Source organism: Sphaeramia orbicularis, chromosome 8, assembly GCF_902148855.1.
Source record: "Sphaeramia orbicularis chromosome 8, fSphaOr1.1, whole genome shotgun sequence".
Lineage (NCBI taxonomy): Eukaryota > Metazoa > Chordata > Actinopteri > Kurtiformes > Apogonidae > Sphaeramia > Sphaeramia orbicularis.
Genome location: NC_043964.1, coordinates 29,044,392 through 29,060,594, shown reverse-complemented (window position 1 = coordinate 29,060,594; position 16,203 = coordinate 29,044,392). Strand labels below are relative to the sequence as shown.

At 38.8% G+C, this 16,203-nt stretch overlaps 1 protein-coding gene across 4 annotated transcripts; it reads right to left on the bottom strand.

Annotated features, from left to right (window-relative positions):
- Nucleotides 1–1,601: 1,601 nt before the first annotated feature.
- srl (sarcalumenin) lies at nt 1,602–16,203 on the bottom strand. 4 transcript variants are annotated; one of them, XM_030142433.1, is made up of 7 exons: nt 16,129–16,203; nt 8,819–8,920; nt 8,432–8,527; nt 6,378–6,413; nt 4,988–5,104; nt 4,053–4,286; nt 1,602–3,913 (listed from the first exon to the last, which is right to left on the bottom strand). In XM_030142433.1, the coding sequence occupies exons 1-7, from the start codon at nt 16,187–16,189 to the stop codon at nt 3,102–3,104; spliced, it is 1,458 nt and encodes a 485-aa protein (XP_029998293.1). In that variant the 5' UTR covers nt 16,190–16,203; the 3' UTR covers nt 1,602–3,101. The 4 variants fall into 4 exon arrangements, with proteins under 4 accessions (XP_029998293.1, XP_029998294.1, XP_029998295.1 ...); XM_030142434.1 differs by having other exon boundaries at nt 8,819–8,914; nt 16,129–16,189; XM_030142435.1 differs by lacking the exon at nt 6,378–6,413.

Here is a 16,203-nt window from a genome sequence, read left to right as displayed (position 1 = left end):
ACCAGATTGCAATAGAAATAGTGGGCAATATGTTTACTATGAATAAAACATAAGACAATTGCACACTACAATATTTCATCATCCACACGATTATGTCTTCTCAGTGAAGAGCTAGTATGTGCAGAATACTCTAACATTTTATTCTCTATTCAATACCTTGAGAAATTATTAAACAGCAGCCTTCTGTAGTCAGAAGCTTCAGGGTTGAACAGTAAGTACAGAGGAGCCACATGAAGAATTACACTCACTCTGGTTCTGTAGGTGCACTGGAACAACAAATGCATGTCCTTTTAAAGAAGAATACAAAGGAGACTCCCACACATTTAGGTCAGTGTGTGATTTACATAATATAGTAAGTTTGAAGCAGAGTCAACCTTGTAATGGATCACAGGTAGATATAAACCTGGCTGGCAATGAGTTTCACAACAGTTGGTCCGGACATGTATGCATGTAATGCGTGCATGAGTCTGTGTGTGGTAGAGCTGCACATGCATATTAGTATACATGCATATTTGAAGGTGTGTTTTTATCAGTATATTCATATAAAATGAGATATTTTTTTAAGTTCTAAAGTGTATTATTTTATAGTCTTAATAGTCGTTTTTAACTATTAGCTTTTTATCTTGTTAAATTTTTAATTGACTTTGTATTTTCTATTTTCAATTATAAAATAACACTATTCAGACTGAGAATCAAGTCAAAATAAACAGAGAAACACACAGAGTTGAGCCAGATTTTATAAGGAATTTCATAAGTACATAACTATCTACTGGTGGTCTGAAACATACTCTCACACAACCAAACATGTGCACACTCTACATACTATTCACACACCCCTCCCCACTTCCAGTCACGACAAACTGTTGGTGCAATGCAGCTATAAGATAAAAACTCCAACCCAAAAGTGAGGGATTGGATCTTTAGAGTGTTGACAACAAGGCATAACAGAGAGAAACAAAAGAAGGGACCTAACTGCAGGCGAGGATGTGATGGAGAGAAAAATAGAGGGAGACTGAGGATTATGCAATCGTATTTTTTTTTCTTCTTTGAGTGTTCTCGCCAGAAAACTGCTGAGAATGAACACAAGTTTCACTATGCCCAGTCAGTCAGAAATCTTTATTCTTGATGATGAAGCTTCCAAAATTTGGGCTAAAAATAAGTTAAATTTCATACCAAACAAAAAAAAAAGTGAATCAGCAACTACCTAATGGGACACACATCCATTCCAGATCTAATTCACAGGTAAATTAACATAACAGATACTGAAACATACCAAAATCACAACCACACCATGTCAGTTAGCCTGGACTGTCACCCTCTATCAACTGTTGTCTTGTTAGTTAATGGTCTGTATAACTTTTTACACTTTTACACAGCACTCTCTAGTGGGCATGTTCTGGATCTGCAGTGTAAACATACTAAACACATCATGTGGAGCACTCACACTCAAGCTGACAAGAAAGTTAAGTAAATGTGAGGTTGTTAGATTTATCCTCTTGCATTTTGCGCCAGATTTTAGTTGGGAAATTATTTTCTCGGTTACTGAGGGGGAACATAGTGATAACCGATGATGTGTTTGTCCAGGAGTTAAATTATGCTTCTTTTTTTGCAATTCTATTAATTACTACCTACCTGTTCTCTAGGATTAACGTCTCACTGTATTTTATAAATATCCTCATGCCGCACTCCTGGGAAATTTATTGAGGTAGGTTTACATAAGAACTTGAAGTTATAGCATATACATATATTTCTCCAAACTACTTGAGCTGTGCCTGGGTGATGGAGTCATTATTTTGGAGCTTTCTTCTTTCCACAGAGGTCAGGGGTCAACTCATCAGTCCTCCACTTCATTATTTTTAAGCCTCTTTTTGCAATTCAAGAAAACTGGGAGTCAGCTCACAAATACATTTTCATTAATGCCTAATTATGATTTTGAAGGTTTGTAAAATGGCTCAGCAGGATTTTCAATACATATACACAGTTAACTCCAATGCCCATTTGAGAAATTTATACAGAAAATGAAAAGCGTGCTTATTTGCAGAATAAATGAATGAAACAGCTATAATTCTAACACATCCTTACATGTGTTATTTTTATGGTCAGTCAGCTAAAAAAAGCTGGGAAGCTTATCGCTGTTGGAAAAACAATCATAACACAGTATTGGATTTGTGCCAAACTGGCAAATTTATAGACTCAAACAAACACAAGTAAGAACAGTTAAGAGGTGAAGCAGAATGAACATACCCAACCCACGCAGAAGACTCTGATCCTTGAACCCTGACCTCTGCTTCAGTCACAGTGCTCACTCCATAGGTTGTCAACAACCAAGACTAATGAGCATATAAAACTTAGAAAATAAGGCCTCATATTTTGCATGACAGGGTTGGTTCAGGAAATGTAACATTGAGTTTGTTAGAAGGAAAATACATGCACCAAAACTCATCTGTTAAATAACATGATGTTACATCTAACATGCAAAGTTAACGTTAATCTACATCAAAAGCAAAAGTTTGGATGACAAAGACTTTGTGTAACACCCACAAATACACTACTTGGAAAACGGAGTCTGAAGCAAATGGAATTGACCTGATAATGCAGTTCTTAAAATTTTACAACAAAAAATTTGCAACTCCTGTTTCCTGTTTCATTCACATACAAGGGAGCTGGTTTCGGACTGGTATCAGTCTCAGGATTTTCAATTTTTATTTGATCTTATTGATATTTTTCCATTTTTGTTTTTCTTTACATCAACCCTTCCCCATCCCAAAATCCCAAACAGTCCTCTGTGATTGTCCAAGAGAGAGAAAAAAGAAGTAGCTCAGTGATCAGTGGTATGCTCATTTCTTCAGCACTTGTGTCCTTAAGCTGCCTTATCGTACAATGACTCTTCCCTCCCGCTGTCTGTCTCAATCCTATAGTACCTAAATGCATCTCCATGTAGTATATTCTCCTGAGGAAAAAAACAAACACTAATCTCATCAATTCCTCTGTCTCCTCAACAATACAGGCATTCTGACAAAAGCAGGCTTGGCTTCCACCAGAGCCCCTTCCTTCACCTCCTCTATCTCCTCACTTCCCCCACTCAAGCTTTTTTTGTTTCCTCAGTTCTTTCGATAGCGATTCTTTGGCTTCTCACCACAGCCAGTAGCCTCACAGGAGGACAAGCCAGGCTGCTTGCCAGAGTTAATGCTACTCAGAAGAGCAGGCAGCTCAGTGGTGATTGCCTTCTCAATCTTATCCAGCAGGCAGCCTCCCATGTAGGAGCATTGAGTTGACAAGGGCTTGAAGTTGGCGATGGGGTTGATGCCAAAGAAGTCTCGGTAGGCATCACGGTTGGGTAAATCAAACTTGCTGACATTGGTCTTGGCTAGGATGGATTTGAAAATGTAGAACTTGTCTGGATCATCCACAATCTCTTTGAAGACTAGCTCAGGGTCACTGAAGAAGCTCATCTTTTCTTTAAAGGTTTGGACATAGCGGTCCACCAGCAGCCCGTGGATGCGCACACGGATGCCATGCTGACGGATGAAGGCGATCTTGTTCTCCATGCGGTTTTCAATCACCTGGTTGAGATCTTCCAGGAGGGAGATCTCCTCCCGCTTGAAGAGCTCACGGCTGGTATCAGGTGCGTAGTCGTAGGGCCAGAATGAACTGACGTAGACACGGGGGGGTTCAGTGACGTTGATCAACGGAGCCAAGCTCCAAAAGAGTGCTCCATAGACTCTCATTAAATCCTGCGTGGCCAGATTGTCAGCCTTGTTTAAGATGATGCGGATCTGAGACTCACGACCCTTCAGCTGCCGGAAGAGCATCTCCAGCTCCAGGCCGACATCCAGTTTGGTGGGGTCAAACACCACAAAAATCAGGTCAGCACGGTCAATGAACCACTGGCAGACATCATTGAAAGGATAGCCTGGATCAAAGAGGAGAACAAATTCACTGTTAGGACTAAACGCTGAGTTGCACCTAGCCGCTTAATATTTGAACTACAGTTTCTTTAGATCGATAAACTGAAGGTAAAATGTTGTGGGTTTTTTTTTTTTTTTTTTTACCTCGCTCCTGCTGCTTGCGATTCTCAATGATTCCAGGTGTATCTACAAAGGTCACACGTTCCAGCAGCTTGTGAGGCATCTCAATTCCTATCAGCTTTTCCAGGAAATTCTGTCCAAACTTTTCCAGGGGAGAAAAGGAACGAGAGCTGTCTGCTGCCATAACAATACCCTCAACGGAACGGATCTTCTCCCCATGCATAATTACAGTGAACTCAGAGGTAGTAGGCTCAGCCCCTGAAAACAAAGTTGTGAAGAAAGATATATTAGCAGGAGTGTTTCAAAGAGAGCCAACTGAAAAATAAAGCACATAATAGAAGAAAATTTAAATAGATCTGCATATAGACTGAGGGAAATGGTTAAATAAATGGAGGTTGTCAGAAATATCACTAAACTTTAATAAAAACACTTCCTATAACATGTAAATAAGCAGCTGCATTTCTGATGTAGGTTTATTATGGTATTTTAGGACTTCTGACACTTTATCCCTAGCCTTAGTGTTGAGCTGAAATCTCAGCCTTTATTAAACCATTCTATATTACAAAAAGAGAAGTGGACTCTGTCTGTGTGTCTCAGGTATCACACAAAATCTGGAAAGAGCTGACTACTGCAGTTTGGCATACTTATGTATTTTTGGTCAAGGGAGCGACTTGTGAAAACAGCAAGTTGATAGGACCAACATTTTTGGAAGATATTAGTAAATATTGGAATACTATAGCCTTACAATCACGTTGCTATGCCCAGAATCATAAAATCATCATTGAAGTGGGTTACCTAGCAACAGATAAACCATAGGGCCACGTTTCCATGATGTCAAATTTCATCTAAGAGGCTATTCAGCTGAAAATCCTGGTAGACTTCATCAATAACCCTCGGGTTAACGTGCTGGTATACACTATTTGTTTATTACTACATTTTGAAGAATATATACAACATACCTGTGTAGAGCTGATAGGGGCTGTCATTTAAGCCCAGGAGGTAATTGATCATGGAGGACTTTCCTACACTCCATGGTCCTAGGAAAAGCACCATGGGCTTGGAGGTAATCTCTCCATCTGTTGGACAGTAAGACACAACCGAAATATCATACAGAGAAGGATTACTTGAAGATGACGAAGAACCTCTCAAGTTCATCCCAAACTTTATACAGCAAATAAAGCAAATACATGTCAAAATCTTTAAAAATTTTGCTTGTTGCAGATAAGAAAAGATGTCAGAAATTGAGTTGTTGTAAGTTGATAGAAATGTGTGCTGCCGGATTTAGCTTATTTTAGTCTCATGAAAGAATAGTTTAACCAAAACAACAATCCATCTGAGATTTATCTTGGGATTGTTTTTGGGATGAACTATACTTCAGTTCCAAGAGACGACAGGAAACATGTCACAACAGCACATTCGTTTACAAGGGGACAGAAGAATGTTTTTTAAGGAGAACCCCAAAAGATAGGCAAAGAAAATGCATTGAAGAAGCTGTCAGGCGTATTTAATAGCACAATACAAAGCACGGTGAAACGGTACAGCCATTTCTCAGTGATGCACAATAAAGCATGTAGAGTAAGACTCGAGAGGTTTTCAAAGCAAGCTGTGTGTTTCAAAGCAGACGGACGTGTGCTGTGAGTGGACATGTTGTCAGGGTGGTAGGGCGCAGGTCATTTCTGCTGGACTGGTCCAAATGAATTCACCATCTGATAAAAATGCTCCATATAGGAAAAACAGAGGAGAAATTTATAACACCACCCACCCTGCTGTTTTACAAATGTCACCTCCTCCAATTTGCTTAAGCCAGAAACACACATGCAACCCCCTCCACATTTTACACTCTATAAATACTGCAGATAATGGGCTGCCAGATAAGTTTTTGTGTGCACTTCTTCCCATTCACTTCTGTAATTCAGAATAAGAGTTTTGGTGAGAAGTTTTGCAGTTAAATCATTGAAGCATGGCCAGTTTTCCCAGAGAAGCCTTCTTGAATTACTTAGATTTTTAAGCTTGTGAACAGAGAAAATGTTCATGATGACACTGAACACAATGGCACAAAGAGCACATCCATTTATATTCATGTACTCCATAAAATTGCATTCAGTGCGCAGAAGCTTTCACAGAGGAACACATTCCAGCCTTTAATTATTTATTTTTCTGTGATATTTTATTTAAAAAAACACCTGTTGTTGTAACAAAGATTGATCTTCATCCAAATGACACATGCTGGAACAGTGTTCACTTTACTGTCTAAATGACTCACAGACATGAAGGCAAATGAAGGGGGGAAAAGGAAGGGGCCGAGCACTTCAGGTAGTGCCATGCACAGGTAAGCCCACCCACACCCACCTGTAGCAGAGTCCCCTAGGGTTCGTCCAGGGTAGGCTGTTAGATGAGGGGAGTGGGGATGGGGAAGGACAGGAGAGGAATAGGTGGTGGAGAGTGAGGAGAGCTCAGTGAGGGCTCAAATGAGGTTTCTAGAAGCAACAGGGAGGAGTAGTGTAACAATGTGCACGAGTGGGTGGGACATCCATATTTGACCTAACCTGTCAAACATGTATATCTACAGATGGATGATGTGCCTGTGTGATCTGCTGTATTTTTAACCAGCTTTTTATAGAGTTTTAATTCTCGATTACAACCAATTAAAGTGTATTTTAAGGCTTGGCACGCACACGTAATACAGTAAGCATGCATGCCAAGCCTGGCAAGCTGTAACAGAGTGAACTTAATAATGGAGGAGAAGGAAAAGAAGAGTTTCTGGCAGTTTGTAGTTCAGCTTAGAAGGTTAAATTGGACCTAAATTCCTGCCAAAACAACAAATAATCATGGACTGACAAACAAACACCATTTGTTTTGTAGATACAAACCTATCACACAACAACACTTCAGATTTCTAATCCATCATACTTCAAAAATGACTACATCATGCTTTACAACTGCAAAAAACACAAGCAATCATCAAAATCTGACTTTGTGCACAAACTTTCCACCCTATCCGCTTACTCAGAAATGTATCATATCTCTCACTCAACCAGTCTTGGAAACACAATTTGATTTAAGCAGGAGTTTATATTTACTAAACGAAATTCACAGTTAGATCATTAAAAAATGCAGGTTACTAATTTTGATCACCTACTTTGCAAAGAAATGCATACTTTTATTTGGGAAGAATGATTCCCCTCCATCTTTTAAGATTTTCCATGATCAGATGTCTTCTTTTTTACCTTTAGAAAAACTGACCTTGGATAAATATAATCGTGGCCATCTCTTTAATGAATTTGGGTTGCCTTTACTCTCCCTACTACTATCATTTATGCTACAGTATGCATTATTATTATTATTATTATTATTATTATTATTATTATTATTATTTTCCTTTTTTTTTTATTCATTTATATTTAGAGTTTTATGTTTCTGGGCTGTTATTTCTGAGTGTGTTTAGCTGGTTTAGGGGTGGGGGGTGAGAAGAGTGCACAAAGGATAATTGCAAAATTTAAGACCCAGTATCACTAAATTTGTACTCCATCTGGATGATTTTCTTTTGTGAAATAAAAAGATATTAAAAAAAAAAAAATTAAAAATTAAAAATGTATCATAAATGTCATGAAGTTTCCCTGCACAACAGCAGGAGAATAAAGGTTTTTCTTGTTGTCTGTTCCTAAAGTTAGAACTGAACAGAGAAAAAAGGCCTTCAGGTTTGGAGCCCCATTCACCTGGAATGAACTACAAAAAGACCTGAAATTTAAAGATCTGGTTTCATTGGACACTTTTAAGAGGATGTTGTATGACTTAGAGAGGGAGACATCTGGCTGCGGATGTTTCACCTGATGCACTTTGTCTACATTTCATGAGCACTTTTTACAAAGTTGACTTTGGAAGGTTTGACTTGTCTATGTGCTTTTTATGTATTTGTTTTATGTATGAAACTCTGTGTCTGTAACTATTTAATGTACTGCTGCCCGTCTTGGCCAGGACACTCTTGAAAAAGAGATTCTTAATCTCAGTGAGGTTTTCCTGGTTAAATAAAGGTAAAAAACAAAAAAAAAAAAAAAAACACGTATTTGTGTGTTTTGGCAGGAGATCACATCCAAAAATAAAGCTTAACAATTTTTTTTAAAAAAAGAGATTTTTGTTAAAAAATTATAAAGGGGAAAAAATACTTTAAAAGCAAGGAATGGTAGATGTAATGAAACCCTTTTCCTTCACCAGTAGTGATATGTTTGAGGAAAACAACAAGTTCGAGCAGAAGATCTTTATGTTATGTACTGGTTGATGGTGTGAGGATGACGCATGTGTACAAACAAGTCAACAGATCAGTCACCAAAGCAACTCAAACAGGGAACCCACACATCAGAACAAAATGAACCAGACGGCAGATCCAGCAGAAACCGTATTAATACCTGAGATCTCGTGTTGCCTCAGCTCATTGTACTTGTAGGCCTGCTCCATTGGTTTGATGGATGTGTGGTAGATCTTTCGCAACTTCTGGATTGCCGCTGGAAGAAGAGAGAAAAGAGTGATTAATATTTAACAAAGAGAAAAGGTTAGAAGGAGAGTTTTGTTTTTTGGAGGAATTATCCCAGGCACAAATGGCTTTATGCTCCACTTCGCTTTCCTCCAACCTCCAACGCTACTGCATAAATTATCAACTCATCAAGCTGAGGAGCCTATCTGTGAGTTTGAGAGGGAATCAGGGGTGCTAACATTCTTCTGTAGGATGCAGCCAAAGTACAAAGCCTTACAGAAAATCACCACCTACATTTATTTTGATGATCTCTGATTTTTACCTGCATAGTCTGCTGCTTTTTCGTCTGTTGCAAGCCGCAGTGTTTCGTCAATATGAGATCTGTCTCTGAGGGTGGAGATGAAGTCTTCTTCTTCTTCTTGTTCTGTGGGAATGACAGAAACAATATGAGACAGGTTTGACTTCTGTTTAAAAGTTTGATCATCGGAGTCAGAATCAGATTTACTCTCCAGGTATGTAAACACAGTTGTTGCCTCTCTACTATAAGGTGAATACAAAATGTAACAAAAAAATGTAGGAAAGCAAAATAAGAGAAACTCTATATACGTATAACCTCTATACACACAAAAACAGAGGTAGCTACTTATATACAAGGCATGATGGGGATTAAATCTAAGAATGAAGCATCTGTATTCAGAGAAAACCATTCCTGGCTGTGATGAAGCGAAGTTTATTCTAGAATTTAGGGTTAATGAGGAACACTAAGCAGCTGTACTTTACATTTGTGTAATTTTGTAATAAACACTCAAGAATGGTTTGCATTACATACCAAGATTAGGCAAGGCAAGGCAAGTTTATTTGTATAGCACATTTCAGCAACAAGGCAATTCAAGGTGCTTCACACAGGACATTGAAATAAAAGAAACAAAAAGAAACACATTCAAAACATTATAAAAGAAACATATAAAAGGTGATTAAAAACAGCAAGTAAGAAAACAACACATAAAATAAAAAAATAAATAAATAAAGATTAAATAAAGAATAATAAAATAATAAATTTATAGTTATTTTATTTATAATAAAATAAATAAAGATTAGTTTCAGATATAAAAATACTTGAGTTGCAGTCTGATTTTTACATGGACCTTCAGTTCCTCTGCAGCCTTGTAAATGCCATATACATGACTATCATCTTTACTGCTTCCTCTTCTTTTTATCTTGTTGTTTACAAGGCATGAATAAATGATTATGAGGTTGGCATCCTTTCTTTAGCCTCTCAGCTTCAGCATAAACCACATCTGAGATGGTCATTGCCCAACTATGATATGGTAACATTATTGTTTTGATGCAAATTTGTTTTGGTTTTTACAAATAATACCATCATGTTCTTTGTGGAAAAAGTAGGAGTAGGACTCTGCACTGTAAGCCCGGACTTTGTATTTACTGAAATGCTTTAATTACAACGTACTTAAAGGATTTAAGTTTTATTACATTACTATAAAATGCTAAGTATATTCTACTAATTTGTAGACATAGTTGAAAGTACAAAAAAGTTTAAGGTGAATGGAATTAAATCACTAAGTTTTAGTCATGACCACACCTTTTTTTTAATCTCTGCATTGCAATGTGGGTATTGGGCATGTTGTTGAAAATGTCTTATTTTTCTGTGCAGGGGTTCAGCGGGGTTGTGGTGTTAGTGTTAATTTTGACTTAATGTGTGTATGGCAATGTTTATTGGCCTTTTTGTGTTTGTTTTTGTATTTTTGTAGAGCTGCACCATGAGTCAGAGCCATAGGAAGAACAATCGCGTTCCTGTTCATCACATGGTGATTAAGGTCAATGAAAATTGTACTGTATTGCCAGATCAAGAATAACTTCCGCACTGGCAAATCACCTATTAAACTCATGACCATAGTATTATGTATTAAGTATAAAAATTTTACAAAGCGTCTTATAATGCAAAAGATTATAATTCAAATTAACATGGAGATGAGTCCAGTGAACTGATGATAGTAGGTTAGTAATTATACAAAGCAATTGACACTGCAACAAGCTTTAAGTTAAATTAACTTGGCATTTAGTGTGTGGTACTTAAAATAGTAGTTTCATTCAAATCAAGCTTTTAAGTTTAGTACACTCAAGTTTTCATTACTGTAATTTTTTGAGGCAACCGGTTTACTCAAATTTTTTGACTAAACTCAACTTATCCGGTCTTACAGTGTGCACATTTCATCAGTATTTTTGACCAATCGCACTTTGAATGAAATAAAGTTTTTAGTTTGTTGTAAAGTTTGAAAAGCAGATTTACTCTGATGGGATCTGCGTGTCTCATGTCCAGTTTTGATAATATCAGATTACTTAGATCACAGCTGTCAGTATAATCAGCTCTTAATTTAGAAACCAAATGCTGAAAATAAACAAAGACATTTGTTTGGCTTCACCATGGGCTTTACAACAACAGCAATGATAACAGAAAGAGAGGGACTTCCCTGATCCATTACAGACCAGCAGGAGGTCTCAGAGCTGGACTCAGTGTTTCAGTTAGTAATATAGAAGAGACAATAATATACAATCCTCTTCCATATTTGTCCTGTTATCGCAGGTTTAATGCATAGTGAGACCTGTCCTTGTGTGCCCAGACCTCTTGTAATGCCTCCCATGCTGTCCTGCCTCAGACAACTCTGGCAGGAGTATGAACTATATATAGGGGCAATCAGGAAGTCTCCCTGGTTCACACTTCCAATCCCCAGGGGGTTGTGGGACGTGGTGTGGACTTAATTTAGCTGCCAGACATTCCTCCTTTATAGGCGTTAGGACATTTTTTGTTTGTGGAATATTAATGTTAAATTAATTATGGCATATGGCTCATACAGAAGCACACAGCAGAATCTGAATTTAATGTTATAAACATATTCCTGTTACATCAAATGCAATTACACCTTACTTTGATCTTAAAATGAGACAGTGTCATAATAATGCAATAAAAAGGAAGAGATTTTAAGTATATGTGCACATTTATATTAAAAGAAATGCCTGCATAAAGGATGAAAAGGTAAAATAATCTGACAGCTCATCACACCGCAAATAGACAGCAGGAGCATTTCAAAGGGCATTGAGCTTAATAATAATGTAACAACCCCCACAGTGATATTAAGTATGGCTCACTCTTTAATTGAACCCCAACAGATTCTTGTTTGCCATGAGGAAGCAGTGACATGCAGTGCAGGTTATAAGGAACAACACAGCACCACTGATTCTCCCCGAGTCAACCTGCTAAAAATAAGCCTGTGTAATGCTGCTCCCAGCACGGTGCAAGAACAAGAGAAACCAAAAGGTTAGCAGCCAGAATAAAACGAGGCTATGAGTAATACTTCAATCCTAAAAAAGATTTTGTAGTTATACATATATGCCTAAAGGATTGGTGGAAGATGGAGCGTTGATTAAAAAAAAAAAAAAAAAGGGTCAGTGATTAAAGGACAATAAAATGTATTACACGTGGAGATTAAAGAGGTTTTCAAAGAGGTTGGATCTCATTGATGCATCATGTCTGCCACTTCACTTGGGAAACTTGACTCATCACTAAGAAGAGTTGAATCTTTTAACACTGCCCACTTGAGCAGCCCTTAACTACTGTGAACTTGTTAACACCTTCCAGTCCAGTTGGTCCCTGATAGATGGAGGCCCTGGGATGAAAATCAGAGAGGTAGTGTTGCCTGCAGATAGCAAGCCTTGCATCAGTGATCAAAATTAACCCTGCAGGCGCCAAGGGAGCTGAACCCTGGACATCTGTGCCCAGGACCATGTGTCCTCACTGAGCCCGTTGCCACACAACCCTCCCTGAGTTTAGAGAAACATTCTGGTGACATCGCCATATCCAGTAGGAATGTTGGTGATATAAGCCTACCATGGCCTCAGTGCCAGTAGAAGTCATGCGTCAATAAACAGTGTATGTGTAATGAAACTATTCAGTCATCAAATATACTGTCAATCAACTTTTCTTTTAATGCTTTACCTGGATATTTGATTTTAATTCATCACAAATCTGATATATAGTGGACAGTTTGTTACTGGAGAGTTTCACAGAAGGAAAGCTCAGAAAGTTGGTGCATATACCAACCTGACTTTTGTTCCCGTAACAACTCCAATCCACATGAAATATCTAAAAACATCTCAAACTGAAAACAAAATCAACAAAAGAGGTCCACCAACCATAATAAGGTTATAGAACTTACATAGAGACCAGGCATATTGTCCGAATTAATTTTAAAACATAGATATGGTATATTTTGTTCTTAAGTGTGTATATCATGACACTCACACTAGAACAGCTATCTGTGTATGTGTAAACCTACAGGATCATGTTCTGCTTGCAGCATGGTGGAGGTAAATTAAATTAAAATGAACATGATGAGGGCAGCAGGCCTGGAAGCCCCAGTGAGAGGATTTATTCTAAGCATGGGGGGATTCAGAGAACCTGAAGCGAAAGCCGGGGGGTTCCACTGGAAAGATTCATGTATATGCATCAATTTAATGCACATTTTAGAATCCTGGATGAGTTTTAACAGTCAAATGTTAAAAAGGTAGGAGCAACACAAATCCATTTCTTCTCACTGTAGCGAGACATAAAAACAAGCCTAAACTCATATAAACATGTAGAATTGTTGTTACTCCGATAGATGGAGGTGTGGGGGCATAGGGCTTGTACTGGGTGTGGTGAGAAGGCCCCACAGAAGGCAACAGGTGGTGCAGCTGGTTCAGCTAGTACTCCCCCATGGTCAGAAATAGCCCTACAATGGGTCAGAAGATGGACAGAGTAGGGGGCAGAATGGCTGCATCCTATTTTAAGGCTTTGACTGTTAGTCAAGCTGGAGACTGTGTAATAGACAAGATAACCAAGTAACAGCTAATGAAAACATACAACCAAGCTGTGACAAATGTGGTAAAGAAGTGACACTATTAGAGGAAAGAATGATTTCAATAAACATTGCTGGATTTTAATTGTCACTGCCTACACTCTGTATCACACTCAGAGCACAAAAAAGCGGTGCATTATAATCTAAATAACCATGGACCCATTCTGACTCAAGGGAATTGTTGCAAGGACATGTGAGCAACATTCAGGTGGTAAATCCCTAGAAAGACTGCTGACAGAAGTTTGAGGACATGGAGAGGAGTGAGTAGCTCAAAGGCACTTTACGCTGAGGTGTTGATCTAAGGCCTCTATCCCGGCTCTCCTGTTTGAAAGCCAGCAAAGGATGTCATTTGCCCTTGGAGCTGAGGCGCTCGCCTTAAGAAGGGGTGTGTGGTGTGGAGTGGACTGGGTATGACTGGTGTCCCCTCTACTACTGCTGTTGGAGGGGTGTCCCAGACATGCCACATGCCGTCAGAGGGGATCACATGGAGAGTGTCCGCCTTTACCATCCCATGTTTCCTCTCCAAGCATGGAGTAAGCCAAAGACGTTTCTGTATCCAGCATGGATAGTGTTACCACTTCAATATAAACACACCGGAGTTAAGAGCCAAAAAGCCACCATGTGTGTCGTGCAGCGTGCATCCTGTTTTTACCCCAATCGCCAACGTTAAATAATGTTAAATCAATGTTAAACTCTGGATTGTAGCAGCATTCAAAATCCACTGCAAACTATTTAATTCCCTTGTATTGTGATAGCTGTATTTATGTGGAAGCTAATACTTGTAAGGGAGGGATGTAAGGAGATTTGATCATAAACGTAGATCAACTACTGAGGCTTTACAGGTGGAGTAAAGGACATAGATGTAGCAGATGAAGCAGTCATTACTACACCTGCAGATATTAGGAAGGAAGAAACTATGCATAATTGTCTCACAGGACATGAAAGGCATTAAAAATATTAGATGCATTATATCTGTAATCTCCAACGTCCAGAATGTACATCAAAATGTGTCAGGTCAAAGAAAAAATAAACCAAAACTGTTGAGTGTAAGATTCAACAGCATTGAGATTACAATGTTAACATGTCAGCCGTGCTACTGTTTTCAGTTTTAACAAAAATATGCTGCCTTTGGTATTAATGTTGGATATACTTGAATAATCTGGAAGTGAACTGGTTAAGTGGTTTGCCTTCTAATCAAAAAGATCTGAACAGCCTAGGGTGACCTATGATAAAATGATAAAGTGATACATTATCCTACAGTTCACCTCTGTAAAGACAGCCATGGAAGTGGACTTCCTGACAGTCATTAAAATAATCAATAACACAAATAATTACATGCTAAGTGTTGAAAGTTCATGGTTTTCAGCTGTCCATAATCTATAGGAAAGAAGCTGCACTCTCTGCTCTGCAGCAGAAATCGATACGGATTATGCATTTGCAAGATATTCAGAGACAGTGGCGACCAAAAGACACCTGAATAAGCCTGCACAGGAGTCCATGCAGCAGCCATGGTCCAGCCCCTCCTGCCTGGAGAATGCATGTCCCTATAAGGCCAACTGCTGGGAATAAATTGCGATTGTGACAGTGCAGAGTGACAGCAGCTGTGCAGCATATCTAAAGGGTAGCATGGGGCTGAGCAGGGTGAGGAGCTGGGAGGGAAGGAGAGTTGAGCGGAGGGAGGTGTGGAACTGTAGTGGACAGTGTTGGGTTTCAGAAGGCCTTCCAATCTTAGACACCTCACAGCGGCCTGGAATATAGAGGCCTGGTCCCGAGCTGTGGTGCTGAACGCCACCCCAAGGACGGACAAGGGTGACAGACAAGGGTAAAATAAACCGCCCTTGTCCAGATCCATACACCAGCCTACATTTTTAGAGGGGCTAATCTGGACGTAAAGATGCGCGATCACAATGGCATTCAAATATGTAGATGCTGAGTGATCATACTTACAGGGATCTATACAGTTTATCCTGTTCCAGATTATTAACAGTGCAGCAAATACTTGTGAATAATGTTATTACTTTCTATAATCAAGGTCTTCAAAGCACCAAATAAATTCAAAGAGGAAAAAAACATTCAAATGTATGATGTACGAATACATAAAACAGAAGCACTGTCTTTATTCATTCAAGCTCCCATGTGGCTGTTCTCTTTTACTTGGTCAGACTAAGACTTTCCATCAGCTGGTGCCATGCATTAGGACAGCTGACATACTGTCACTCCACAGGAAAGCCTGAGCTCCAGTATTCCCAAAGTTTTCTCCTTTGGAAAATGATAACACAGACCCAGATAAATACACACTGTTCTACTGAGCACCATGGTTTAATTATGAACTGGGACAGATTTTAAATAGCTCTGCATGCAGTAAAAAAAGAACTGGGATAAAATTTCTGTATGTGTGTTTGTCTATCCATGCCATGACTATTGCTGCCCCATTTCTCTCTGCTTCTAGAACTTAACATTATTCCTCTTTGTTTAACCCGACAATGGACTCAAGAACCTACTGGAATTCTATTTAAGAAGGTATGACATCTCAAGATCACTGACTTCAACAATCTGAATCAGAGCAACTTCCACAGTCATTAATCCACCCCTAAACTGACACTATGACATAATTTATTTCATTAGGAGCAAATTTCCATCAAATCACTACATTACGAACCTATATTTGACATAAAACATGAAGAACAAGATAATGATATTTGACCAGAACAAGTCTTACCTGCTGTGGCCTGCAAAAGAAGCAGGGAGATGAAGCAGCAGATCGAGACCGTACCCTTCATGATGGCTGCCAGGA

What these genes read in the sequence shown, in the direction of transcription:
- srl (XM_030142433.1), bottom strand. Translation starts at nt 16,189, where the DNA reads ATGAAGGGTACGGTCTCGATCTGCTGCTTCATCTCCCTGCTTCTTTTG. An exon ending in AAAAGCAGCAGACTATGCAG is followed by an intron (nt 8,528 to 8,818) that starts GTAAAAATCAGA and finishes CTCTTCTTCCAG; the next exon opens with CGGCAATCCAGAAGTTGCGA. An exon ending in CCTAGGGGACTCTGCTACAG is followed by an intron (nt 5,105 to 6,377) that starts GTGGGTGTGGGT and finishes ACTGTCCAACAG; the next exon opens with ATGGAGAGATTACCTCCAAG.